This window comes from Dermochelys coriacea, chromosome 20 (assembly GCF_009764565.3).
Source record: "Dermochelys coriacea isolate rDerCor1 chromosome 20, rDerCor1.pri.v4, whole genome shotgun sequence".
Classification (NCBI taxonomy): domain Eukaryota; kingdom Metazoa; phylum Chordata; order Testudines; family Dermochelyidae; genus Dermochelys; species Dermochelys coriacea.
Window position 1 is genome coordinate 8,241,966 of NC_050087.2, and position 27,900 is coordinate 8,269,865.

At 44.7% G+C, this 27,900-nt stretch overlaps 1 protein-coding gene across 1 annotated transcript; it reads right to left on the reverse strand.

Moving 5' to 3' along the window:
* Nucleotides 1–1,519: 1,519 nt before the first annotated feature.
* On the reverse strand, nucleotides 1,520–21,411 carry LOC119846048 (gametocyte-specific factor 1-like). Its single transcript, XM_043506392.1, is given in 6 exon segments — nucleotides 1,520–1,824; nucleotides 12,112–12,205; nucleotides 15,401–15,518; nucleotides 16,970–17,046; nucleotides 17,048–17,085; nucleotides 20,238–21,411. Coding segments are annotated over 6 exon segments (558 nt in total). The 5' UTR covers nucleotides 20,430–21,411; the 3' UTR covers nucleotides 1,520–1,785.
* Between the last annotated feature and the right edge of the window lie 6,489 nt (nucleotides 21,412–27,900).

The following is a 27,900-nucleotide window of genomic DNA, read 5'->3' on the forward strand; positions in this document are numbered from 1 at the left end:
GGATGCAACAATGGGTATATGAAGAGTTCACTAACCAGAGCACATATTTATTTCTTGTCAGAATGGCAGGGTGGAAAAAAGGGATTTTGCTACACTTGCCTTCTGACCAAACACACTTCACTCCCTCAAAGGGCCAGCCCTATAGTTGTTTCCATGGTGACAAGCGGATGTCAAGCGCAGGATTATTCTTCCTGTGCAAGATCAAGCAGTGATGCTAGGCTAAGAGCGAGGAGAGCCTTTGCTCTTTACTCAGAAGATCAAATCTTCTCTTTTGCGCGGTGGAGGGGAACATGACAAGACAGGTTTGACTAGAATATGATGGGCCAGATCCTATGTCTGGCTGACATGCCGATGCTGGAGCCAGCCGGGGACGGAAATATCTTCTAGTGTAATTAATGCAGGCTAAGGACTACTTGAAACTATGCTGACTACCACAGTTCTACCGAGACTGCTCTTTGGGCCAAGAATGGTTGGAGAGTATGATGCTTTAGGGAGGGCCACTCCAGCACTTCTCTGCCCCAGAAGAAGGGAGCAGGTAGCATGAAACTTGTTATGCCAGCTTGATGTCAGGGAAATTCCTGGTTGCCCTCTGTTCCCTTTGCTTTGCTGGACAGACACAGATGGGACAGAGCTACAGACCAGGATCTGGCTGGATATTCTCATGCTTTAATGTTATTCAGATCACATGACACCAGGTGTTAGACCAGGAGATGTTCCAGCATGTTTAATGTTCCTGTCACCCCACCCTGTCCTTACAACAATTAACATTCCCTCACCTTCTCCATGAAGCACAAGGACATCCACACATGCCCCTGCTCAGAACTAAATGGCACTCCCTATGACGGAGTATAAAAATCATTTGCAAGTCCCCACAGACCAAGAGAGTCTAAGCGAGACTAGAGAGGGGCACCAGACCAGAGATGCTCAAGCAGCAGCATGCACTGGGCATCACATATGTGAAGTGTGGTGTTAGGGCTGCCATGGTGGGAGGGCACAGTGCAACTATTTTATTGATAAGGCAGCCACTTTTCAGCAGAATCCCCCATCCCAGCTCCCTTACAGATGAACTTTTAGGCCTAATCAAACAGCAATGAGAATATTTTGTTTTAAAGGCTTTTTGCTTTGACTCCCCCATACACCATCTACAGTCTGAATGGCAGCTCCTTTTTCACATCTAGGTGGGTGGACATAACAGGCAGGCCTTAGAGCTGCAGCTGATCTGACCCTGGGACACACAAGGACTAGCACACATTCAAGGTCTCTGGAGGAAAACTTAGAGGGAACCAAACATTCAGGTGCCTAACTTCCCATCAGGGAGAGATGTACCACTGAGAGCTTACCCACAGTGTGGGCTCACATGGACCAATGGTCTGACCTGGCACAGCAATCCCTATGAGAGGGACGTACCATCAGCACTATGCAGTGGTAAACAGCTGCAACACATTTAAATCCAAAGACATGCAGTGCTTGAGCAGTGATTTACGCAAACACCCTACAGGAGGTAACTTGTAGAGCATGCTGATCCAGACAGTTTGAACTCTGCTAGTTCCTTGGCATCAGCGTGGGTGGAGTTAGTTTTTGAGGGTTTGATTTCTGATATCAAGGGTTAACAGCATTCTGCCTAATTACCTTGGTCGGGATAATTTCGGGACAGCAGCTGATATGTGAAGGACAGTTCTGAAGGAAGGTTAGGGCTGCGAGTACTTAGCCAACACAGAGGGAATTTATAAGTCTGAGTCTCCTAACCAGCACCTCACATTTCTAAAGGAAACAGATGATGAGCACTCAATAGCAGCCTCTTCTCTGGTCTTCAGTTACCAGTTCCTGCAATTAGATTAAAAAGCAAGACATTTTAGATAATCAACAATAGTAGCTCTAACATCATCCCCCAGTTGTAAGCATCAGACAAGCTGCTTTGGACTCAGTCTAGGTCCACAAGCTACCCCCTCACCAAAGTCAATCACTGTGTTGAAACTCTGAGACACCTGGACTGTTCTTCCACACTCGTGCTCAGAACCAGGCAGTTTGCGGTCTCACCAAAGCAACGAAGCAGCACTCCTCATGCTACCACCACCAGAGCACAAGCAACACTTGTACTAGCACAGGGGAGCTAGCATACCAGGGAGTAGGGGAATGGGACTGGAGGTCTGGATAAGGGCTTAGGGGCCTTTTCATATACACAGAGAAGGGGGGAGTTTATTAGACAAACTGTTCTGTTTACAAGCAACATGCAGGAAAAACTCCTTAACTGGAGGAAGCAGATGTCTCACTGCTCTATATAGAGTCCCAATGTATGGTGGTGGTGCTGTTATTCCTGCCCCTTTGGCTGTGCTCATGCAAGATCAGGACTAGTGCCCAACCTGAGCCCAGAGCTCAGCATTAGTTCCTTCCCAAAAATAGACCCAGCCTGTCTGGCTGGAGCTCCAACACCTTCAGTGGAATGAAAACCAAGCAACCGTCCTCACTGCTGTGACTTTGGGAGCTGACCCAGGAGAACAAGGCGGATCCCGTGCATCAGCCCATAGTGCAATGATTCATTAAGAAAGATCAAATATGAAGCACAGGTACGTTCTGTAGGTCTCCACGAAGCCCTGCTAGACTGGATCCTCACCACACCTTGGCTAGAAAGCTGGCTAAAGCTTTATATGACCAGCTGCTCTATTTGGGCACATTAAGGGTCGTTACCACACACTTGGATTAAGTCCTTCTGCTTTAGCTCACTCTCAACCAATCCAAATGTACACAGACATATCTGAATGCATCTCCAGTGTGTGTTTATCAATGCTTTGACCTTCAGGCACTGAGCTAAGCCATTCCCCCTTTCACCCAAGTATCTTCCTTAGAAAACCTCATCTCACAAGATTAATGTACTAGAAAATCTAATCAGATACAGGTGCACACCATCCCAAGGTGGCCTGCCCATACAGTGACAAGACTGATTGCAGGTTTTGTCTGTGAACCGTTCCAGTACCTGTCCAATGATACATGTGGACTCTCCACCTGGAATCAGGACACCTCCTGTCCAGCATCTGGAAATGGTCGACTATTCCATACCACAGCCAGGCAGCCCATAGTGATGACCGTAGCAAAAGCTGATGAGCAGTTGTTTTGCAAGTACCAATTTCCCATCCATGCACCTCGGCATAAAAAAAAGCAGAGGGCTGCCGATAACGCACTCTGTACTCCCTAGACACATGCATCCAGCAGGTTTTATTGTGAAATTGGTACAATATCCTGGGCTGGCTGGCTTTTTAATTGTGGAAGGTGATTAAGCATCTGGTTTTACCTAACAGGTCTGGTTAAAAAGGAGTCCAAAAGAGAGGTGTTTTGAAGGCAAAATGCAAGCTTCACTGCTGCTCTGCTCTAAGTACTGGGGCATTTTTAAAGTTTAGTTATGGCTTGAAAAGCGAGGATATTAGACAGTTCCCTTTACTCTCACCTGCTACTTATGTGCATTTGTGCATCTTTCTGCTTACTTTACTGATCAAACTACTTCTGCTAGCACTGCAAAGCCAGCACAGCTGAGAGGGAGAGCTGGCTTGTGTATAGCCAGAATAGTCAAACTGAGTTCCAGCTGCAGAATCTCTAATTCTTGGCAATGCACAAGCCAGCGTGACTTTCAGATTCTTACTTGGATTCTAAGCTCTTTGGGGAAGGGACTGTCTTTTTGTTCTCTGTTTGTACAGCCCTTAGCACCATGAGATCCTGGTTGTAACAACAATATAAATAATATCATCATGAATTTTCTGGCCTAACACCTGAGGAAAACTTGGGAATTAATCATCTCTCTCTTGGCCCCCCGCCCATGTGTTTTATGTAAGGCTGCTTTTGACAGGAGAACTGCACTTAAAGGGTAAAAAAAATACACTGCTTGGTGCAAAGAAGGAGTCGATTAGCATAGTGTATTGCAATTTTCAGATTTTTCTTAAATCAGATTACAACCAGACTATTAGACGTTATGCTTTTGAAACATATTCATCACTCAGCACCTCAGAGTTACAGTTACGTGAATCCTGACCTGCTAGCTCAAAATACAGTGATAAAAATAAACTACATAAATAAGCTTCACACCAAGCCCCATTTATGTGGAGTGTATTTTGCACCGCAAATAACTGTGTCCATGATGCTGCATTCTCAGTTCATTCATGCTTTCACCTGGCAATTTACAGCAGGCGTCAAGTGTACTTCAATGGGGATCTTCTGCAAAAGTGGAGGCCTGTTTTTTTTAACTGGCAAATTCCTACCCAAAGTGTAAACCCTAATAATGCTATTTTGTGCTTCTCCATCACCTTTCATCTGAGGATGCTTTATAAGTCACATGTTTATCTTCTCAGATAACTAGCAAAAAAGAAAAGGAGTACTTGTGGCACCTTAGAGACTAACAAATTTATTTGAGCATAAGCTTTCATGAGCTACAGCTCACTTCATTGGATGCATCTGATGACGTGAGCTGTAGCTCACGAAAGCTTATGCTCAAATAAACTTGTTAGTCTCTAAGGTGACACAAGTACTCCTTTTCTTTTTTGCGAATACAGACTAACATGGCTGTTACTCTGAAATCAGATAACTAGTAATACTAAACTTGCAGGGTAAGTATTACTATCCCTCCATTCTGTAGATGGGGAAACTGAGGCACGGGGAGCTTAAGTAACTTGCCCAAGATCAAGGAGACAGTCTCTGTAGCAAGTGGGGCTCACACTGGGAACAGATGCTCAGATCACAGAACCTCGGTCATATATTCAGAAGTAAAAGACCATAATCCTCCCTAATGTTTAAACTAATGGCTACTTCAAAGGAATTCTCTTGCAAAATCTTGCTTTCTTTCAAGCTACAGGCATCCCCAGAACAGGACAACTTTATGGCCAGTCCGTCACAGCTACAGTTTGACAAGGGGACCAAAAAAAAAACGCTCAATGGGTCACACCTCCTTCCAGTTAGTGCTTGTTGCTGTTTAAGGGGTAAAAGATTTTCAATTAAGTATAGTGTAAGTACATGAAACTCCCTCCCTAACATCCAAATGGCATGGAATACCACCAGGCTGTTTAATAATAGTTACCCTGAACTCAATGCTTTGGGGATCGGGCTCTTGGGACACTGGGCAACTGAATCAGTTTTTAAAGAACAAAACCTTGAGAAGAATCATATGTGGCAAGAGCTCATAAGAACATAAGAGCTGCAATACTGGGTCAGATCATATTCCATCTTGCTCAGTATCCTGTCTCCAACAGTGGCCCCTATCAGAGCTTCAAGGGGAGTAAACACAACAGAGCAATTTGGAGTGATCCACCCTTCTCTTCCACTCCTAGCTTCTAGCAGTTACAGATTTAGAGTCACTTAAAGCATGGGGTAACATCCCTGATCATCTTGGCTAATAGCTATTGATGGAGCTATCCTCCATGAACTTATCCAATTCTTGCTTAAACCCAGTTACGCTTTTGGTCACCACAACATCCCATGTCAATGAATTCAACAGGTTAGTTGTGCACTGTGTGAAAAAGTATTTTCTTTTGTTTGTATTAAACCTGCTGCCTATTCATTTTATCAGGTGACCCTCTGGTTTTTGTATTGTGTGAAATGGTGAATAATGCTTCTCTATTCATTTTTTCTACAACAATCATGATTTTATAGGCCTCTATCATATCCCGCTTAGTCATCTTTTTAGTCTCTCCTTGTATGGAAGCCATTCCAGACCCTTGATAATTTTTGCTTCTCTTTTCTGAACCTTTTCCAGTCCCCACAGCCTGACATCAGTTTCAGAGACCCTCATCCCCTCCACTAGCATGACATGTAGCTGACAGGAAAGCAGGACAGCCATGCAGCAAAGGGATGAGATAGGGCATTCAGAGTAAGGCATGGAGCTGAAGCTCAGAATCAGACTCTGGGAGGGATAACAGCCATTTCAGCACATCAGGGATGGACTCAGATGACTGAGAAAAATGCCAAGTCTTGAGCCCACACTCCCCAGCAACTACAATAGACTCATCCATAGATACTGTTGGGAACAGACCCAGGTTTATATATAGGGGAAATTTACCAACATTTACTCCAGGGGAGTTTTGTGCCACAACACTGTGCAGAATTTGCACAATTTCATTTCCTCCCCCTCTCCCCAGAGCAGAATTAGTGCTGCAAAGCTGCTGGCTGCAGTAGCAGATGCGGGCCCTAGCAGAGCCTGGCTCTCCAGCTTGCAAATACATGACACTGCCAGGGGGAGGGGGAGCTGGACTTTTCCATGCAGATGCAGTTCCCAGCATGTCCTGAAGGAAGAGGCATGCAGGAAACTCTTTACAAGCCTGGGACCCAGCATCAGGCTGTTTCTCCGCCTGGATCCCTGGGTTCTGGGTGGTAGGGGATGCAGGTGTCTGGGGGATTAAGGGGGTGCCCCACAGCTGGACTCTGGGAGCATAGGGGGTGCATAGGGGGTGTCTAAGACTGGAGGGACAGAGATTTCTCCCAAGATGGGCCCAGCTGATGTGTGTAACACACTCAGACAGGTACCCAACAAAAGCATAACAGAGAAACAGGAACTGGATTGTTGTAGGAGTTTCTTTGACTCTCTGCTCCTGGGGGAATCTTTTTTGCTGTCTGTATTGTTACAGCTTTCAGAGTAGCAGCCGTGTTAGTCTGTATTCGCAAAAAGAAAAGGAGTACTTGTGGCACCTTAGAGACTAACAAATTTATTAGAGCATAAGCTTTCGTGAGCTACAGCTCACTTTATCGGATGCATTTGGTGGAAAATACAGAGGGGAGATTGATATACACACACAGAACATGAAACAAAATTTCCACCAAATGCATCCAATGAAGTGAGCTGTAGCTCACGAAAGCTTATGCTCTAATAAATTTGTTAGTCTCTAAGGTGCCACGAGTACTCCTTTTCTTTTTGCGAATACAGACTAACACAGCTGCTACTCTAAAAGAATATCTGAGGAACAGTGGGGGGTGGGGTGGGGTGGGGGGGAGAAATAACATGGGTTAATAGTTTTACTTTGTGTAATGACTCATCCATTCCCAGTCTCTATTCAAGCCTAAGTTAATTGTATCCAGTTTTCAAATTAATTCCAATTCAGCAGTCTCTCGTTGGAGTCTGTTTTTGAAGCTTTTTTGTTGAAGGATAGCCACTCTTAGGTCTGTAATCGAGTGACCAGAGAGATTGAAGTGTTCTCCAACTGGTTTTTGAATTTTATAATTCTTGACGTCTGATTTGTGTCCATTCATTCTTTTACATAGAGACTGTCCAGTTTGACCAATGTACATGGCAGAGGGGCATTGCTGGCACATGATGGCATATATCACATTGGTAGATGCGCAGGTGAACGAGCTTCTGATAGTGTGGCTGATATGATTAGGCCCTACGATGGTATCCCCTGAATAGATATGTGGACAGAGTTGGCAACGGGCTTTGTTGCAAGGATAGGTTCCTGGGTTAGTGGTTCTGTTGTGTGGTTGCTGGTGAGTATTTGCTTCAGATAGGGGGGCTGTCTGTAAGCAAGGACTGGCCTGTCTCCCAAGATCTGTGAGAGTGATGGGTCGTCCTTCAGGATAGGTTGTAGATCCTTGATGATGCGTTGGAGAGGTTTTAGTTGGGGGTTGAAGGTGATGGCTAGTGGCGTTCTGTTATTTTCTTTGTTGGGCCTGTCCTGTAGTAGGTGACTTCTGGGTACTCTTCTGGCTCTGTCAATCTGTTTCTTCACTTCAGCAGGTGGGTATGGTAGTTGTAGGAATGCATGATAGAGATCTTGTAGGTGTTTGTCTCTGTCTGAGGGGTTAGAGAAAATGCGGTTATATCGTAGAGCTTGGCTGTAGACAATGGATCGTGTGGTATGATCTGGATGAAAGCTAGAGGCATGTAGGTAGGAATAGCGGTCAGTAGGTTTCCGATATAGGGTGGTGTTTATGTGACCATCGCTTATTAGCACCGTAGTGTCCAGGAAGTAGATCTCTTGTGTGGACTGATCCAGGCTGAAGTTGATGGTGGGATGGAAATTGTTGAAATCCTGGTGGAATTCCTCAAGGGCTTCTTTTCCATGGGTCCAGATGATGAAGATGTCATCAATGTAGCGCAAGTAGAGTAGGGGCATTAGGAGACAAGAGCTGAGCAAACGTTGTTCTAAGTCAGCCATAAAAATGTTGGCATACTGTGGGGCCATGCGGGTACCCATCGCAGTGCCGCTGATTTGAAGGTATACATTGTCCCCAAATGTGAAATAGTTATGGGTGAGGACAAAGTCACAAAGTTCAGCCACCAGGTTAGCCGTGACATTATCGGGGATACTGTTCCTGACGGCTTGTAGTCCATTTTTGTGTGGAATGTTGGTGTAGAGGGCTTCTACATCCATAGTGGCTAGGATGGTGTTTTTAGGAAGATCACCAATGGACTGTAGTTTCCTCAGGAAGTCATTGGTGTCTCGAAGATAGCTGGGAGTGCTGGTAACATAGGGCCTGAGGAGGGAGTCTACATAGCCAGACAATCCTGGTGTCAGGGTGCCAATGCCTGAGATGATGGGGCGTCCAGGATTTCCAGGTTTATGGATCTTGGGTAGCAGATAGAATACCCCAGGTCGGGGTTCTAGGGGTGTGCTGGGCGGATTTGTTCTTGTGCTTTTTCAGGGAGTTTCTTGAGCAAATGCTGTAGTTTCTTTTGGTAACTCTCAGTGGGTCAGAAGGTAACGGCTTGTAGAAAGTGGTGTTGGAGAGCTGCCTAGTAGCCTCTTGTTCATACTCTGACCTATTCATGATGATGACAGCACCTCCTTTGTCAGCCTTTTTGATTATGATGTCAGAGTTGTTTCTGAGGCTGTGGCTGGCATTGTGTTCTCCATGGCTGAGGTTATGGGGCAAGTGATGCTGCTTTTCCACAATTTCAGCTCGTGCACGTTGGCGGAAGCACTCTATGTAGAAGTCCAGGCTGCTGTTTCGACCTTCAGGAGGAGTCCACCCAGAATCCTTCTTTTTGTAGTGTTGGTAGGAAGGTCTCTGTGGGTTAATATGTTGGTCAGAGGTGTGTTGGAAATATTCCTTGAGTCGGAGACGTTGAAAATAGGATTCTAGGTCACCACAGAACTGTATCATGTTCGTGGGGGTGGAGGGGCAAAAGGAGAGGCCCCGAGATAGGACAGATTCTTCTGCTGGGCTAAGAGTATAGTTGGATAGATTAACAATATTGCTGGGTGGGTTACGGGAACCACTGTTGTGGCCCCTTGTGGCATGTAGTAGTTTAGATAGCTTAGTGTCCTTTTTCTTTTGTAGAGAAGCAAAGTGTGTGTTGTAAATGGCTTGTCTAGTTTTTGTAAAGTCCAGCCACGAGGAAGTTTGTGTGGAAGGTTGGTTCTTTATGAGAGTATCCAGTTTTGAGAGCTCATTCTTAATCTTTCCCTGTTTGCTGTAGAGGATGTTGATCAGGTGGTTCCGCAGTTTCTTTGAGAGTGTGTGGCACAAGCTGTCAGCATAGTCTGTGTGGTATGTAGATTGTAATGGATTTTTTACCTTCAGTCCTTTCGGTATGATGTCCATCTGTTTGCATATTGCATCTCAGGCATTGGCAACCTGACAGCAGGATTGTCTGGCTATGTAGACTCCCTCCTCAGGTCCTATGTTACCAGCACTCCCAGCTATCTTCGAGACACCAATGACTTCCTGAGGAAACTACAGTCCATTGGTGATCTTCCTAAAAACACCATCCTAGCCACTATGGATATAGAAGCCCTCTACACCAACATTCCACACAAAAATGGACTACAAGCCGTCAGGAACAGTATCCCCGATAATGTCACGGCTAACCTGGTGGCTGAACTTTGTGACTTTGTCCTCACCCATAACTATTTCACATTTGGGAACAATGTATACCTTCAAATCAGCAGCACTGCGGTGGGTAACCACATGGCCCCACAGTATGCCAACATTTTTATGGCTGACTTAGAACAACGTTTGCTCAGCTCTTGTCTCCTAATGCCCCTACTCTACTTGCGCTACATTGATGACATCTTCATCATCTGGACCCATGGAAAAGAAGCCCTTGAGGAATTCCACCAGGATTTCAACAATTTCCATCCCACCATCAACCTCAGCCTGGACCAGTCCACACAAGAGATCCACTTCCTGGACACTACGGTGCTAATAAGCGATGGTCACATAAACACCACCCTATATCGGAAACCTACTGACCGCTATTCCTACCTACATGCCTCTAGCTTTCATCCAGATCATACCACACGATCCACTGTCTACAGCCAAGCTCTACGATATAACCGCATTTGCTCCAACCCCTCAGACAGAGACAAACACCTACAAGATCTCCATCATGCATTCCTACAACTACAATACCCACCTGCTGAAGTGAAGAAACAGATTGACAGAGCCAGAAGGGTACCCAGAAGTCACCTACTACAGGACAGGCCCAACAAAGAAAATAACAGAACGCCACTAGCCATCACCTTCAACCCCCAACTAAAACCTCTCCAAAGCATCATCAAGGATCTACAACCTATCCTGAAGGACGACCCATCACTCTCACAGATCTTGGGAGACAGGCCAGTCCTTGCTTACATACAGCCCCCCAATCTGAAGCAAATACTCACCAGCAACCACACACCACACAACAGAACCACTAACCCAGGAACCTATCCTTGCAACAAAGCCCGTTGCCAACTCTGTCCACATATCTATTCAGGGGATACCATCATAGGGCCTAATCACATCAGCCACACTATCAGAGGCTCGTTCACCTGCGCATCTACCAATGTGATATATGCCATCATGTGCCAGCAATGCCCCTCTGCCATGTACATTGGTCAAACTGGACAGTCTCTACGTAAAAGAATGGACACAAATCAGATGTCAAGAATTATAACATTCAAAAACCAGTTGGAGAACACTTCAATCTCTCTGGTCACTCGATCACAGACCTAAGAGTGGCTATCCTTCACCAAAAAAGCTTCAAAAACAGACTCCAACCAGAGACTGCTGAATTAGAATTAATTTGCAAACTGGATACAATTAATTTAGGCTTGAATAGAGACTGGGAATGGATGAGTCATTACACAAAGTAAAACTATTTCCCCATGTTATTTCTCCCCCCCACCCCACCCCACCCCCCACTGTTCCTCAGATATTCTTGTTAACTGCTGGAAATAGCCTACCTTGCTTGTCACCATGAAAGGTTTTCCTCCTTTCCCCCCCCCCTGCTGCTGGTGATGGCTTATCTTAAGTGATCACTCTCCTTACTCATGAAAATGCATCCGATGAAGTGAGCTGTAGCTAACGAAAGCTTATGCTCTAATTAATTTGTTAGTCTCTAAGGTGCCATAAGTACTCCTTTTCTTTTTGTATTGTTACGGACATACTGGCTGACAGGTATTTTGAAATAAGATACGAAAATAATTGAAACTGGTGTGATTATATTGTTATTTTGACAAATATGCAGAATTTTAAAATGTGTGCAGAATGTTTAATTTTTTAGTGCAGAATTCCCTCAGTACACATTACCACACCACTATGTGGGTGACTTCCTACGTGAACACTTATTCCAAACAACAAGGGCCTTTTCAGTTTAGATTACATCCCCTTGGAAATAATACTGGTAGGTTTCCCTGGATAGACACACCCTAGCTATGAGATTTCAATCAAGTTTTGCAAAACCAAACCAAATGCTACAGCTGCTACACACGTGTACAGCTTCCACTGACTTCAGTAGGAGCTATGCCCGAAGAGCTACAACTGTGTTGAGCTGCACTGTGCCAAACTCAGACCTGTTTGTAAGCCTCGACTTTTGTTCAACCAATAGCAGTGAATAATTTAGATGTCAGATGCTATAGTAAATCGGCCAATACATGGAGCCTGACAAACTTTGACATAATGCTGCCTACCACAAAATAAAACCTGGATACAGAAGACACTCCATCCACTACAGAAATGCAGCTGCTTCTAGGGAGGATTGTGTTACAGAGCTCTCCATCTCCATTTGCTGATGGTGGTAATAAAAGCATTTCAGTTTATGTAGGAGAATGCTGACACATGGAATAAAAATACAGAAAAAAGTTATCCCGTTCCACTTTGCGCTAACATGTAGGTCCCAGCTTAACAGCTTGAGGAAACCCCAGCCTTTGTATTTACTGCTTTCCAGGATAGGCTATATGGCAAGGACTTGGGTGCTCTCATGACTGACATTAGGTTACTCTTTTGTTCCATTACTACGCTGGACCCAGGGCTGAAAGAGATCAAATACGAATTATCCTACACATGTGTACTTCTTTTAGCCAAGTACCTTTTACTATAAATATTCAAGTATTTTTCTAAAACTGAAGACAACAGAGTATGTTAATTTAAACAAACCCTTCATGCAATCAGAACAGTTACTTTTCCTCACAAAGGCTAGAGAAAAGTATACAACATGTTGATGCCATCTACTTTTTGGCTAAAATCCCCAGAATCAGTCATCCAGACAAGAAAGAAATAAGCCAAAGACAACAAGAAAAATCAGAGTTAAAGCTTGATTATCAGTATTGCACTGCCCTCAACTGTAAATGGCATCTCAGCACACATGCTCTAGCGTCTCTATACATGCAGACTTCATGCAGACGTCTAACAGTGAATGCCAGTGAAAATGAGATAGGATCAGAGGCTAAAATAGGGAAAGAACAAGACAAATTACTGAGACAAATTAGATGTCTTCAAGTCAGCAGGGCCTGAGGAAATACATCCTAAAATACTCAAGATGCTGACTGAGTATTTGTCAAGAACAAATCGTGGCAAAACCTACCTAATAGCTTTCTTTGACAGTGTAACAAGCCTTGTGGATGGGGGAGGATAATGGTAGATGTGGTGTATCTTAAGTTTAATAAGGCTTTTGATACAGTCTCGCATGACCTCCTCATAAACAAACTAGGGAACTACAACCTAGATGGAGCTCCTATAAGGTGGGTGAATAACTGGTTGGAAAATCATTCCCAGAGAGTAGGTGGTTCACAGTCAAGCTGGAAAGGCATATTGGAGTGGGGTCCCACAGGGATCAGTTCTGGGTCCGTATCTTCATCAGCAATTTAGATAATGGCATAGAGAGCACATTTCTAAAGTTTGCAGACAATACCAAGCTGCAAGGGGTTACAAGTACTTTAGAGGATAGGATTAAAATTCAAAATGATCTGGACAAACTGGAGAAATGGTCTGAAGTAAATAGGATGTGCAACACTCCATATTCGTCATAGTATTATTATTACGATGATTATGGCATAATTATGATGTTTTGTACAAGATAGGTCACGTAAGGCGTCATTGGAAAAATTATGATTTGCCAAATATGATTATCCTATTTATATGCATGTATCATTTTTGTATCTGAAGTTATGAATATTGACTAGGTATCTGTATTTCAAATGGGCTTACTCTGGAAAACACCCACAGCCAGCCTTTCAGGTACAACAATGAAGAAGCCAAACAGTGCTAATGGCTCATCAACAAAGACAATGGGCTGTGGAATAGCTTAGCCTTCCTGTGGAAGGCCAGTCTGTAAGTTATGGCTGCTATGACTCTGCAAGGGCGTGTGACCAGACCACGCTTCTAGACTCCATTTGGGGTATCTGAATTTTTCCACAAACTGGTCTGGAACCAAGTTTGAAAAAGGGCTCCTGCCATATGAAAAAGCTATATAAGGCAAGGAGTGACATCGCTGGTTGTTCTTCACTTCCCCACAACTCAACAGAGAGAAGCTCCAAAAGAAAAAGTCTTGGAACAGGGTAGGAGATCCCAAGCTGCAAAACAAATGCAGCTTGTCCCTTAAGAATCTGCAAGCCTGACTGTATCATGAGCCAGGGTGAGAATTTGCTAATTCAGATCCAAACTTTCTAGTATTTTAGGCTTATAGTTTGAAGTTCTGTTTATTTACTAGGTAATCTGCTTTGGTCTGTTTTATATCACTTAAAATCTCTCTTTTGTAGTTAATAAACTTTTTTGCTTTGTCTAAACTGGTATGCCTGTGACTAAAGTATCTGGGGGAAAATCTCAGCCTGGTTAACACAAGTATGCATTGTCCTCTCCACATTGAGGGAATGACGAACTGGGTAATAAATTCATACTGGTTGGGGTTTTGATCAGGGCAGGATGGTACAGCTCTGGGGTCCCCGACTGGGGGTTATTTTGGCTGTAGCCTCTCTATTGCTGGATCATGCAGTGGCTGTCCAAAGCCTGCATGAAACTGCAGCTGGGTGTGTCCCTGCCTGAGTGAATGCTGGTGGGAGTGTAGGACCAGGAGCAGTCTATAGCCTGTCACAGCAGCACAGTGCTGAGAGGGAGCCCAGGCTGGTGAGTCAGAGGGCTCAGTGGAACCCCAGTCCTAGGTGGCACCTCTGGGAGAACCCATCGCAGGATGAAATTCAATAAGAACAAATTCAGAGTACTCCACTATCAGTTGCACACATACAAAATGGGAAACGACTGCCTAGGATGGAGTACTGAAGAAAAGGATCCGAGGGTCATACTGGATCACAAGCTAAATATGAGTCAACATCATTCTGAGATGCATTAGCAGGTGAGTTGTAAGCAAGACACGAGAAGTAATTCTTCTGCTCTACTCCATGCTGATTAAATGTCAACTGGAGTATTGTGTTGAATGATTGGTGCCACATTTCAGGAAAGATGTGGACAAATTGAAGAAAGTTCAGAGAAGAGCAACACAACCGATTAAAGGTCTAGAAAACATAACCTATGGGAGAAGATTGAAAAAAATTGCATTTGTTTAGCCTGGAGAAGAGAAGACTGAGAAGGGATATGATAACTGTTTCCAAGTAGATAAAAGGTTGCTACAAGGAAAAGGGAGAAAAACTGTTCTCTTTAACCACTGAGAATAGGACAAGAAACAATGGGCTTAAATTTCAGCAAGGGCAGTTTAGGTTTGACAGGGAGTTTTTCCTTTTGTCCAAGTGGTTGAACACTGGAATAAATTGCTTAGGGAGGTTGCAGAAACTCCATCACTGGAGATTTTTAAGAGCAGGTTAGACAGACAGCTGTGAGGGATGGTCTAGATCAGTGGTTTTCAAACTTTTTTTCTGGTGACCCAGTTGAAAAAAATTTTTGATGCCCGCGATCCAAAGGAGCTGGGGATGAGGAGTCTGGGGTGTGGGCGGGGCTCAGGGCTAGGGCAGAGAGTTGGGGTGCAGGGGTGAGGGCTGCGGCCAGGAATGAGGGGTTCAGAGTGTGGGAGGGGGCTCTGGGCAGGGGGAAGGAGTTGGAGTGAGGGAGGGGGTCAGGGCTCTGGGATGGGGCCGAGGATAAAGGGTTTGGGGTGCAGGAGGAGGCTCTGGGTTTGGGGGGCTCGGGGCAGGGGCATGGTGTTACCTCAGGAGGCTCCTGGTCAGCGGTGCAGCTGGGGTGCAGAGGCAGGCTTCCTGCCTTTCCTGGCACCACGGACCATGCTGCGCCCCGGAAGTGGCCAGCAGCAGGTCCGGCTCCTAGGCGGACGCGTGCAAGTGGCTCCGCATGGCTCTCGCCCACAGGTATTGTCCCACCTAGCTCCCAGTGGCCGGAAACTGGCCAATGGGAGTGCAGAGCTGGTGCTCGGGGCGGGGGCAGTGCATGGAGCCCCGGGGCTCACCCCCCACCTAGGAGCTGGACCTGCTCCTGGCCGCTTCCAGGGCGCAGTGTGGTGTCGGAACAGCTAGGAATTAGCCTGCCTTAGCTAGGCAGCACCACCGACGGTACTTTTAATGGCTCAGTCAGCAGTGCTGACGAGAGCCGCCACGACCCAGTGCCTTTCATTCCGCAACCCAGTTCTGCGTCACGACCCGCGGTTTGAAAACCACTGGTCTAGATAATACTTAGTCCTGCCATGAGTGCATGGGACTGGACTAGATGACCTCTTGAGGTCCCTTCAGTCCTACAATTCTAGGTCACTGTTACAGGCTGTAGAAGGCCATATATTGATGACCTCTGATTAGACAGTTAGACACAGTATAATGATTTGGGTGTTCAGGGGTGAGACAGAGATAATGACCAGACACATTATGCTTCATTTTCCAAACCTGCACTGTGATTACACAAACAATAAAATGATTCGCAAAAAGAAAAGGAGTACTTGTGGCACCTTAGAGACTAACAAATTTATTAGAGCATAAGCTTTCGTGAGCTACAGCTCACTTCATCGGATGCATCCAGAGAATGCTCTACTTCTGCCAGAGAATAGGTACTTTTTCCAGTGCAGTGATAGCCATATAGATATCAGTGGGGGGGGGGGGGATTGGAACACGACCCACATAACCAAGTGATTTAGGTGCTGGGCTGACACACCTGGATAGTGAACTCCTCATCACAGAGCAGACAGCATGGGCAGTAGTAGGGAAGCTTCTCCATAATCCCCTCCCCAACTTGCCCCACTCTGAACTTGAGGAACCCAACTCCTGTTGAGAAAGTTATTCAGCCTCCCTGGCTTAGTCATGGCTTTTCTGCTAAGATAGTCAAGTAGGATGTAACAGAAGTGAGGATTGTTATGATCAAGAAACTTGTCCATTAAGAACTGGACTGAGACAATTTATTTCACATATGCCACTAGACAGGCTATAAAGATTTTTGGTCACCATCATGTCAGATCTGCACTGGAGACCCACCTCTCTCATGGCCACTATCTTTCCTCTCTAAGCCATCCAGATTCCCAACTAGATCTCATTCAACACGCACAGTTTATGGCACAATGCACAGTTCCCATTTGAATGCTAAAATCTCTGGCAGATAACACATGTAATGCAAGCCAGTTGCCTCTCAGATGCTTAGGAGAATTTGCATGGACACAGAATGAATGAAACTCAAGTCTTCAAGTTCTCCTGCTGCTTCGGGATCACAAAGCAGTACAGGTAAAGGGTTGCTTATGGAATAATAGAGCATTAAAACAATCTAACATTAACAGGAACAGTTACATTAGAACTCTGTTAGCCCAAGAGTTCCCAAAGTGAGTTTACAGAGCCAAAGGAGTCTAATATTTTCTCACCAATGTCTTCCTCAATGCAGCTTTTGTCATCACAGCTTGATATATGATGGCTGATCTCAGCTCTGGGAATCTGATGAGGGGCATGTGGCTAGCTGCTTTGCAATTTCAGGGTGGCTCTAGAGAAACAGAAAAAGCACATGCTATCTCACTAAATTCACCCAAACCCTTGTGTGTTCTAATCACTAGTGAAGGGTTTGTGCAATCTGCATCCTGAAATAGGTTGAAAAAATTAAAACAAGGAAAGCCAAACTTAGTTCAGGTCCTGAGCACAAAAGCAGTGGAAAAACAACAAAGCATACGCATCCTTTATGATACAGCCTATGTTTGTTTATTTTTACATTTAAACTACACCCTGAATTTATCTGCTTGAAGATCAGCCCCAGAACAAGCACAGTGAAACTGTTGCAGTGTCATCACTGGCATGGTTCAATGCACAGATGAAATTGCCCTAAAAAGCCTACATGGGGAATAAGTGCTTTGAAACCCTAAATAATTCAGCCACTTTATTTTTAAATTAAGTAAGCGACAAATTAGAGAACAAGAAGAAAGCCAAGGAAAGTGTGGGCCCCTTACTGAATGATGGAGGCAACCAAGGGACAGAGGATGTGGAAAAAGCTAATGTCCTTTTTTTGCCTCTGTCTTCATGAACAAGGTCAGCTCCCAGACTACTGCACTGGGCAGCACAGCATGGGGAGGAGGTGACCAGCCCTCTGTGGAAAAAGAAGTGGTTCGGGACTATTTAGAAAAGCTGGACAAGCACAAGTCCATGGGGCTGGATGCGCTGCATCCGAGAGTGCTAAACGAGTTGGCAGATATGATTGCAGAGCCATTTGCCATTATCTTTGGAAACTCATGGCGATCGGGGGAGGTCCCGGATGATTGGAAAAAGGCTAATGTAGTGCCCATCTTTAAAAAAAGGAAAGAAGGAGGATCCAGGGAACTACAGGCCAGTCAGCCTCACCTCAATCCCTGGAAAAATCATGAAGCAGGTCTTCAAGGAATCAATTCTGAAGCACTTAGAGGAGAGGAAAGTGATCAGGAACAGTCAGCATGGATTCACCAAGGGCAAGTCATGCCTGACTAATCTAAATGCCTTCTATGATGAGATAACTGGCTCTGTGGATGAGGGGAAAGCAGTGGACATGTTATTCCTTGACTTCAGCAAAGCTTTTGACACGGTGTCCCACAGTATTCTTGCCAGCAAGTTAAAGAAGTATGGGCTGGATGAATGGACTATAAGGTGGATAGAAAGATGGCTAGATTGTTGGGCTCAACGGGTAGTGATCAATGGCTCCATCTCTAGTTGGCAGCCCATATTAAGTGGAGTGCTCCAAGGGTTGGTCCTGGGGCTGGTTTTGGTCAGTATTTTCATTAATGATCTGGAGGATGGAGTGGATTGCACCCTCAGCAAGTTTGCAGATGACACTAAACTGGGAGGAGTGGTAGATATGCTGGAGGATAGGGATAGGATACAGAGGGACCTAGACAAGTTGGAGGATTGTGCCAAAAGAAATCTGATGAGGTTCAACAAGGACATGTGCAGAGTCCTGCACTTAGGACGGAAGAATCCCATGCACCGCTACAGACTAGGGACCGAGTTGCTAGGCAGCAGTTCTGCAGAAAAGGACTTAGGGGTTACAGTGGACGAGAAGCTGGATATGAGTCAACAGTGTGTCCTTGTTGCCAAGAAGGCCAATGGCATTTTAGAATGTATAAGTAGGGGCATTGTAGCAGATCTAGGGACGTGATCATTCCCCTCCACTCGACATTGGTGAGGCCTCATCTGGAGTACTGTGTCTAGTTTTGGGCCCCACACTACAAGAAGGATGTGAAAAAATTGGAAAACGTCCTGCGGAGGGCAACAAAAGTGATTAGGGGACTGGAACACATGACTTATGAGGAGAGGCTGAGGGAACTGGGATTGTTTAGTCTGCGGAAGAGAATAAGGAGGGGGGATTTGATAGCTGCTTTCAACTACCTGAAAGGGGGTTCCAAAGAAGATGGATCTAGACTGTTCTCAGTGGTGCCAGATGACAGAACGAGGAGTAATGGTCTCAAGTTGCAGTGGGGGAGGTTTAGGTTGGATATTATGAAAAACTTTTTCACTAGGAGGATGGTGAAGCACTGGAATGGGTTACCCAAGGGAGGTGGTGGAATCTCCTTCCTTAAAGGTTTTTAAGGCCCAGCTTGACAAAGCCCCGGCTGGGATGATTTAGTTGGGGATTGGTCCTGCTTTGAGCAGGGAGTTGGACTAGATCACCTCCTGAGGTCCCTTCCAACCCTGATATTCTAAGATAAGTCTCTACCTGCACTAGAACTTAAGTCTTTGCAGTTAATTTAACCCTTCTGAAAAAGGAGGGAAGTTACTCAATGTTCCAGCTGAGCCACATCTATATTGGGAGCATTTTGCCAGTATAGGTAAACTAGTGTGGACATAAAAGAGCACTATTGTCCCTCACTGAATGAAGAGCAAGAATACAAAGAGGAAGAACCCACTGCTCAGGCTTGCTCTGCATGGCTTTTATATTACTATAGCTATGTTGGCTAGGGGTGTGATTCCTAACTAATACAATTATACCAGTACATCATCTTAACATGTGGATGCAGTTATACCGGCATAAGTGTGCTTATACCAGTACAATATACACTAGCAGTGGAGAAGTTAAAATAAGATACTAGACTGAGAGAACAAAAGAAAGGCGCTGATTCTCCTGTTAAACATATAGCATTCTTGCCTAGGATAGAAGACTGAGAAGAGAGAGTTTCATACAGATGTACACTGAATAGAGTTATTAGCAATATAAAAAAAGATGGCTTAGCAGCTGTACTGCTCTGACTGCAAAGTAAAGAATTAACTGCAACTTCAGATCACTTTCGCTTTGGCCAGCCAGAAGGCATCTATATAACACTGGTTGCATTTGCACCATGGCCTGAAGTGGGAAGTAAATACCCTGGTCCCATGAGTGAACTGTTGGAAGAGAATAGGATCCCATCACTGATCTAGGTATTCTGAAGAACCTGTTTCACCTTTCTTCAGGGTAAATGCACTGATCTGAAGTGCATTACTAAATATGAACTGGATGCTTTTACTAAGTGGTAAATAGATGAGAGAGATAAATATGAAATAAAGATGGCTTCTTCCAGCCTAATAGCAAGTGAATGCAGCCTTCTAGCAAAAGACAGCACAGCATACTGAGCTCAGCAGGCATTAGCATTTACAAAATTATGATTTCCCAAGTGCATTAGAGACCTTAACATCCCATCCTACCTTCCTGCACTTTATAAGATGATATGGAAACCGACAGACCCTGATTTGATGATAGTTATCATATGGACATTGTATTAACTTCTCTGGATCCAAAGCATCAACTGGAAGAGAAGGAATAAAAAGACAAAAGAAAACATTCTGTAAAACAAGATCTAAGCTCATCATCAACACAATTAACAAGTGTGGAAACATACAAGGTACTGGAGCTGCCCTCTAATGGGGTTAAGCCATCAATTTTTAATAGCCAAGACAAAAATATTAAATTGCTAAGTTGGCACTCATTGTGTGTACCCAACCAAATTCACTTTGGATTTTTGGGGAGTGGAATATTAAATTAAAAATGAGGAAAGTGCAATCAGTGGTGCAGAGTGGCCAATACATGTTAATGACTATACTTATGCAGAACAGTGAGCTGGAAATAAACACATTACTATAAAAACCCTTGAAGCTACCAAATTAGCTAGTTGTATAGTAGTGACATGCTAAGGACTGGCAGAAGCACGGCATTCTGAAGTAAATCCTTTTGCATTTACCTTCATACTCCAAGGCCATCTCTGCTGGATTAAGAAAAAAATCAAACTAAAACAAATATGTCTGGAGTTAAGGATGCAATTTGCACTACAGTGCTCTTGGCCCTGTAAAGTGCAGAGGTTGGCAGGTGCTTAAGAGCCCAACACTCACTGAACATAGTGAGGGCCTAAGTCACAGACACTTTTTGAAAATGTTCCTTCCTAGTCCATACTATGACCCAGAGACAGGCACGAGTCACCTTAATCACTTAACAGTTGCACAGAAAGGACAAGGTAGGTGAGGACCAACTTCTGATAGCGAGAGACACAAGCTTTCAAGTATACATAGACCTCTTCTTCAGGATTCAGTTTGTGTCCGTGCAGCAGCTTTCTTGCCATCACAAATGTGTCTCCCCTCACACCTTCCATGCTATTTATCCATGTTTGTATCAGTGTACAGAGGGCATGCACAGAAAGGAACATGGGCCAACGGACTGTGGGAGGTCTTCTAGATAGCTGGAAGTAAGGGGGATGGGCCTGATTGATTACATAAATCAGTGTTTTTGAACCTTTTTGATACCAGGGACCAGCTTAGAATCATAGAATATCAGGGTTGGAAGGGACCTCAGGAGGTCATCTAGTCCAACCCCCTGCTCAAAGCAAGACCAACACCAACTAAATCATCCAAGCCAAGGCTTTGTCAAGCTGGGCCTTAAAAACCTCTAAGGATGGAGTTTCCATCATCTCCCTAGGTAACCCATCCCAGTGTTTCACCACCCTCCTAGTGAAATAGTGTTTCCTAATATCCAATCTAGACCTCCCCCACTGCAACTTGAGACCATTGCTTCTTGTTACGTCTGCCACCACTGAAAACAGCCTAGCTCCATCCTCTTTGGAATCCCCCTTCAGGTAGCTGAAGGCTGTTTTCAAATCCCCCCTCACCCTTCTCTTCTGCAGACTAAATAACCCCAGTTCTCTCAGCCTCTCCTTGTAAGTCATGTGCCCCAGCTCCTTAATAATTTTTGTTGCCCTCCGCTGGACTCTCTCTAATTTGTCCACGTCCCTTCTGTAGTGGGGGGACCAAAACTGGACGCAACACTCCAGGTGTGGCCTCACCAGTGCCAAATGGAGGGGAATAACCACTTCCCTCGATCTGCTGGCAATGCACCTACTAATACAGCCCAATTGGCCTTTTTGGCAACAAGGGCACACTGCTGACTCATATCCAGCTTCTCATCCACTATAATCCCTAGGTCCTTTTCTGCAGAACTGTTGCTTAGCCAGTCGGTCCCCAGTCTGTAGCAGTGCATGGGATTTTCTTCCTTCCTAAGTGCAGAACTCTGCACTTGTCCTTGTTGAACCTTATTAGATTTCTTTTGGCCCAATCCTCCAATTTGTCTAGGTCACTCTGGACCCTTCCCTACCCTCCAGCGTATCTACTTCTCCCCCCAGTTTAGTGTCATCTGCGAACTTGCTGAGGGTGCAATTAATCCCATCATCCAGATCATTAATAAAGATATTGAACAAAACCAGCCCCAAGGGGCACTCTGCTTGATACCGGCTGCCAACTAGACTTAGAGCCATTGATCACTACCCGTTGAGCCCGACAATCTAGCCATCTTTCTATCCACCTTATAGTCCATTCATCCAATCCATACTACTTTAACTTGCTGGCAAGAATACTGTGGGAGACCGTATCAAACTTTGCTAAAGTCAAGATATATCACATGCACTGCTTTCCCCATATCCACAGAGCCAGTTATCTCAACATGGAAAGGAATCAGGTTAGTCAGGCATGACTTGCCCTTGGTGAATCCAAAGTTTGCAGCCTTTCTAAACAGTGTCAGGGAGATCTGAGGGACAGGCCATTGAGAAAGATTGACACAGGTACTTAGGACAAATGGCTACTTGTGACGAAGTGGAAAGTGTCTTAGTGTTTGTATGAATACTGTGCGCGCCTCAGTTTTCCCTATGTGTTGCACAAGTATCTAGCAAAAAGAAAAGGAGTACCGGTGGCACCTTAGAGACTAACAAATTTATTAGAGCATAAGCTTTCGTGAGCTACAGCTCACTTCATCGGATGCATTTGGTGGAAAAAACAGAGGAGAGATTTATATACACACACACACACAGAGAACATGAAACAATGGGTTTATCATACACACTGTAAGGAGAGTGATCACTTAAGATAAGCCATCACCAACAGCAGGGGGGGGAAAGGAGGAAAACCTTTCATGGTGACAAGCAAGGTAGGCTATTTCCAGCAGTTAACAAGAATATCAGCCTCTGTTTTTTCCACCAAATGCATCCGATGAAGTGAGCTGTAGCTCACGAAAGCTTATGCTCTAATAAATTTGTTAGTCTCTAAGGTGCCACAAGTACTCCTTTTCTTTTTGCGAATACAGACTAACACGGCTGCTACTCTGAAACCTAAGAATATCAGAGGAACAGTGGGGGGTGGGGTGGGAGGGAGAAATACCATGGGGAAATAGTTTTACTTCGTGTAATGACTCATCCATTCCCAGTCTCTATTCAAGCCTAAGTTAATTGTATCCAGTTTGCAAATTAATTCCAATTCAGCAATCTCTCGTTGGAGTCTGTTTTTGAAGCTTTTTTGTTGAAGTATAGCCACTCTTAGGTCTGTGATCGAGTGACCAGAGAGATTGAAGTGTTCTCCAACTGGTTTTTGAATGTTATAATTCTTGACGTCTGATTTGTGTCCATTCATTCTTTTACGTAGAGACTGTCCAGTTTGGCCAATGTACATGGCAGAGGGGCATTGCTGGCACATGATGGCATATATCACATTGGTAGATGCGCAGGTGAACGAGCCTCTGATAGTGTGGCTGATGTGATTAGGCCCTATGATGGTATCCCCTGAATAGATATGTGGACAGAGTTGGCAACGGGCTTTGTTGCAAGGATAGGTTCCTGGGTTAGTGGTTCTGTTGTGTGGTGTGTGGTTGCTGGTGAGTATTTGCTTCAGATTGCTTACAGACAGCCCCCCAATCTGAAGCAAATACTCACCAGCAACCACACACCACACAACAGAACCACTAATCCAGGAACCTATCCTTGCAACAAAGCCCGTTGCCAACTCTGTCCACATATCTATTCAGGGATCCATGATGGGAATGTGTATGATAAACCCCTGGGGGTCCACAGACTATATCTAGGATTTCCAAAGGGGTCCTGCACCTCCATTCAAAAATTTTTAGGAGTCCTAAATGAAAAAAAGTTGAAAACTACTGATCTAGGCTGACCTTCTGTATAACACAAGGCATAGGACTGCCATGAATTAATTCCCATTTGACCTAGAGCAGATCTTTTGAAATCAAAATTGAATGTCTTTCTAAAATTTGATGGAGAATCTACAACAGTTGGTAATTTTTCCAATGGTTAATTATCCTCACTGTTAAAAATAAACCTTATTTCCATTCTGCGTTTTTCTAGCTTCAACTTCCAGGCACTGGAAATAACTTTAAAGTTATTTCAATTTATCTATCACAGCTATGTCGGGGACTCGAACCCCAGACGGCGCGGTTCGTTGTCTGACTGCAGAGAGACAGGCAACACCAACAAGGTCCAAGCAGAAGTTCTTTATTGAAGAGTGCACACAACAATAAAGAGCAGCCCATCTCCAAAGAGAACCAGCCTGCTCCTAGGCAAAACTAATAGGTTCTTATAGACAGGTCCATCGCGTCACAAATTATTCATGAAATAGCCCAACCCCACCCCCCCCTTTGCTAGTTAAAAGTTCTTTATGCATGCATGCATGCATACCTATCTCCTATTGTATATAGCTTTTTGCAAGTTGTTATGCCTCCCCGACTTTCTTATCAATCCAGCTGTCAAACCAGAGATGAGGAGTTAAAAACATACATGAAACAAAAACAGGGAGCGGAGACAGCGTGTCTCCATCTCATTCTCAGAACATCGGGTACGATAATGCAGGAATGCAGCAGGCCTCCCCTCTTTCTCACTCTCTGTACCTCAAACAAGTATTTCGTCACTCTACTTTCAGAGACTTTCCCATCAGCCTTTCTTGGCCTGACTTTGGTTCGGTTGGCATAACTGCTTCATGTTGAACTTTTCTCACCTAACAGTCCCCCCTTTGTCCCCAGAGTGCCATAGGGGAACTCTTGGGACATACTGGTCACTGCGGGTAGTGACTTAGGGCTATTCACTGGTTAGTAGGGCACAGCTTGGTACCCATCCAACAGCTACATCTTAACATAAAACATACAAAACTATTAAACCACAAATGATTACAACAGCACTGCGAAGCAGGTTATGTAGCCAGCCACCTATATCTGGAATCCAATTAAACAACTGCTCCACCACGAGTTACATATGCTAACTCCCCCCTTTTCTTTTTCACGTCAGTTAGCTATATTGGGGCTTAGTAACCACGATGCAGGGTTAGCAGTTGTCGACAACACATACCACAACATTGTAGGCATAAAAAAACAAACACGAAAGCAATAACAGCAAAAAGAATTGAATACAAAATACGCCGTACCCAAATCCCCACATCCGGTAGCCATGAGGTGAGCCAGCTCCAGGCTTCCTGGAATCCAGCACTGGTATTGTCGAGACTGACGTGGTGAAATAGGGCTGCCTGCTGCATGAGGATGTGATGTCAGTTTCCACCCTATGGTGTTGATTTACAAATACACAACAGCTTGAATTAACCAGAGCACAAACCCCACCCTGGTTTGCAAGGAGGTAGTCCAGTGCTAAACGATTTTGCAATGTAGTTTGGGATAGCTGAGTTACTTCGGTTTGAAGGGCAGATAAGGCATCTGCAGTAGCATTTGCCATTAACTCCAGAGCCGCTGAATATTAACTATTGCCTTCTCTAGCTCGCTTACTCCTAGCCATGGCAGAAACCAACGCACAAAGGAGTGAAAGCCTTTAGGCTGTTGAGAAAGAGGGTTTAAAGGGATGCTTCGTCGGCTTCTCCACACTAGATTGCGGATCTCTCCCTGGACCAGGGTCTGATGTACTGTCACGGTGGGTACTATAGCCCCTAAGGTACATGTATCACACCATCCTGCCGGGAGAACCTTATAGGCTGTGTGATTGCATAACCAATACCAGTCAGACCCCTCAGGGACTGGCCACGGAGCCCTGGAGTAGGTGGAGGGGCCTGCTGCACCAGAGCTGATCCGGGTGATGTCCTTACACCTCACAAAATTTCCCACAAAAATTGTATTTTCCCTGCCCTTACGTCGTGACACACCTAGAGCATAACGACCCTGGGCCACCATATCAATAGACCATCTTTGGATCGTAACATTCCAGTTGAATGTAGTGTTTGTCTATAACTTAGTTTGAAATGTTCGATTAAGAGGGATAGGTACTCCTACCAACGGGACTCCCTGACCCAAATATGTGGGGGTATGAATACAAATCCAACACTGCGTTCGATTTACACCCTGTTTTATGGCGTGGGTTAAATTCAAAAAGCTATTACCCTCCCATCCTTGTACCACCAAAACAGAAAAATAACAAATAAACAGATTACAAACACAAGAACCCAGGCTAAATCCCGGGGCCATCCTTTTCGGATAGGACACCACCAACTCAAGGTTTGTTCAGCTGCAGTCGGAGCTTCAGGTTGCCCAAAAGGGTGGCAGTCCATTGGTCTTGAACACGAACGTCACCTGCTTCTGATTCACCCGGTTGATGGTGGGGTGAACATGCGTAGCTCCCTCGAAGTCCGAAGCAGTCTGCTTCTGGGGAACCTTTTTCCACATCAGGTTCCCTAGCGGTGCAATGCAGGTTAGCTCCATCAGTGGACAAGGGAGAGGTTACTAGCACTTCACCTTGTCCTTTCCCCTGCTGTCCAAAAGGAGGAAAGAAAAAACCCAGAAGGAGGGACAGGCTCGAAGTGAAGTCATCTCGAGGTGGAGGGGTCTTTTTGCAGTGAGAAGCATGGGTCCAGGCAGTCAGTCCTTGGCACTTCACAGCGGTGTTGGTAATTAGCAGGACTTAATAAAAACCTTTCCAGCATGGGTCCAGAGTAGTCTTTTGTTGATGGACCTTTATGTAGACCCAGTCACCTGGTTTTAACAAATGGCAGGTTTGCTCAGGATCCTTGGAGCAGGACTTCTTTCACCTGTAAATACAGAGACCTAACACATTTCATTAATGTCTGGCAGTGTTTTGCAGATCTCACAGCTGCTTGGGCACATTCAAGCCCCCCTCTTTCTTGGCTGTCAGCCAAATCCTAGCTGTGAGTAGTGTCCTTGGGCAGGCCGAGTCTTATCTTTGGACCGAGCCTGCTAGCTACAGCGTTGAATTAACTCGTCCTCCCTTCTTTTTCTCCCCTTCTTGGCTTCTATTAACCTGCAAAGGAAACTTTCACTTTCCACTCATACACCTTTGTTCAAAAATGAACACATATACATTGCCCATTATACAGCACTTTAGTCGTATTGTTCAATGTATGCCACATACGCCCTTCTAGTAAAATGACTTTATTACGGAGCTTTGGATCAACAAGCCAGGACAAGCACACCCACTTTTGAGGAGTCCACTTGGTACAACCTCTGGTGCCCAATAGCTTTCCTCCCTCCCCAGCCCTCTGGCTAGAAATTTGAGGTAGCCAGAAGGATACCATGTATAATATGGGGAGTGGGTTATCCTTTCATGTCCTTGCTTCCAAAGACTATTGGTGTGCGAATTTTAACAATTTTTTTCAATTAAAAGATCTGGCCAATGACATTTCTTTTTCTTTCTTAAGCAAATGTATTAAACTTTAGTATATCACATTTTCCTGATATTATCCAAACACTTTGTATTCCAAGTTGAATAAAACAAGTATCTGCATTTTGATTTAACCCTTCTATTTAGTTTTAAACTAAACTGTCCTATGAAAAATTAAATACAGCAATTCTGGCCACAAGACGAACACAAGACAGAACATAGAACACAGAACATGATTCCTATTGTGCCAGTAAATTCATGATATATTGAACTGCTTTTCAGCTGGCATCACTTTTCTCTGATTTTCTGAAAGACAAAAAGAACAAAGACCTACCCCTTCTGGGCAGTCAGTCATTGCTTAAAATATTTCCTTTTCATACAAATACCCTTGATAATTGTAGGCAAAACAGAGCAATTATCCATATTTTCTTGTATTTGTT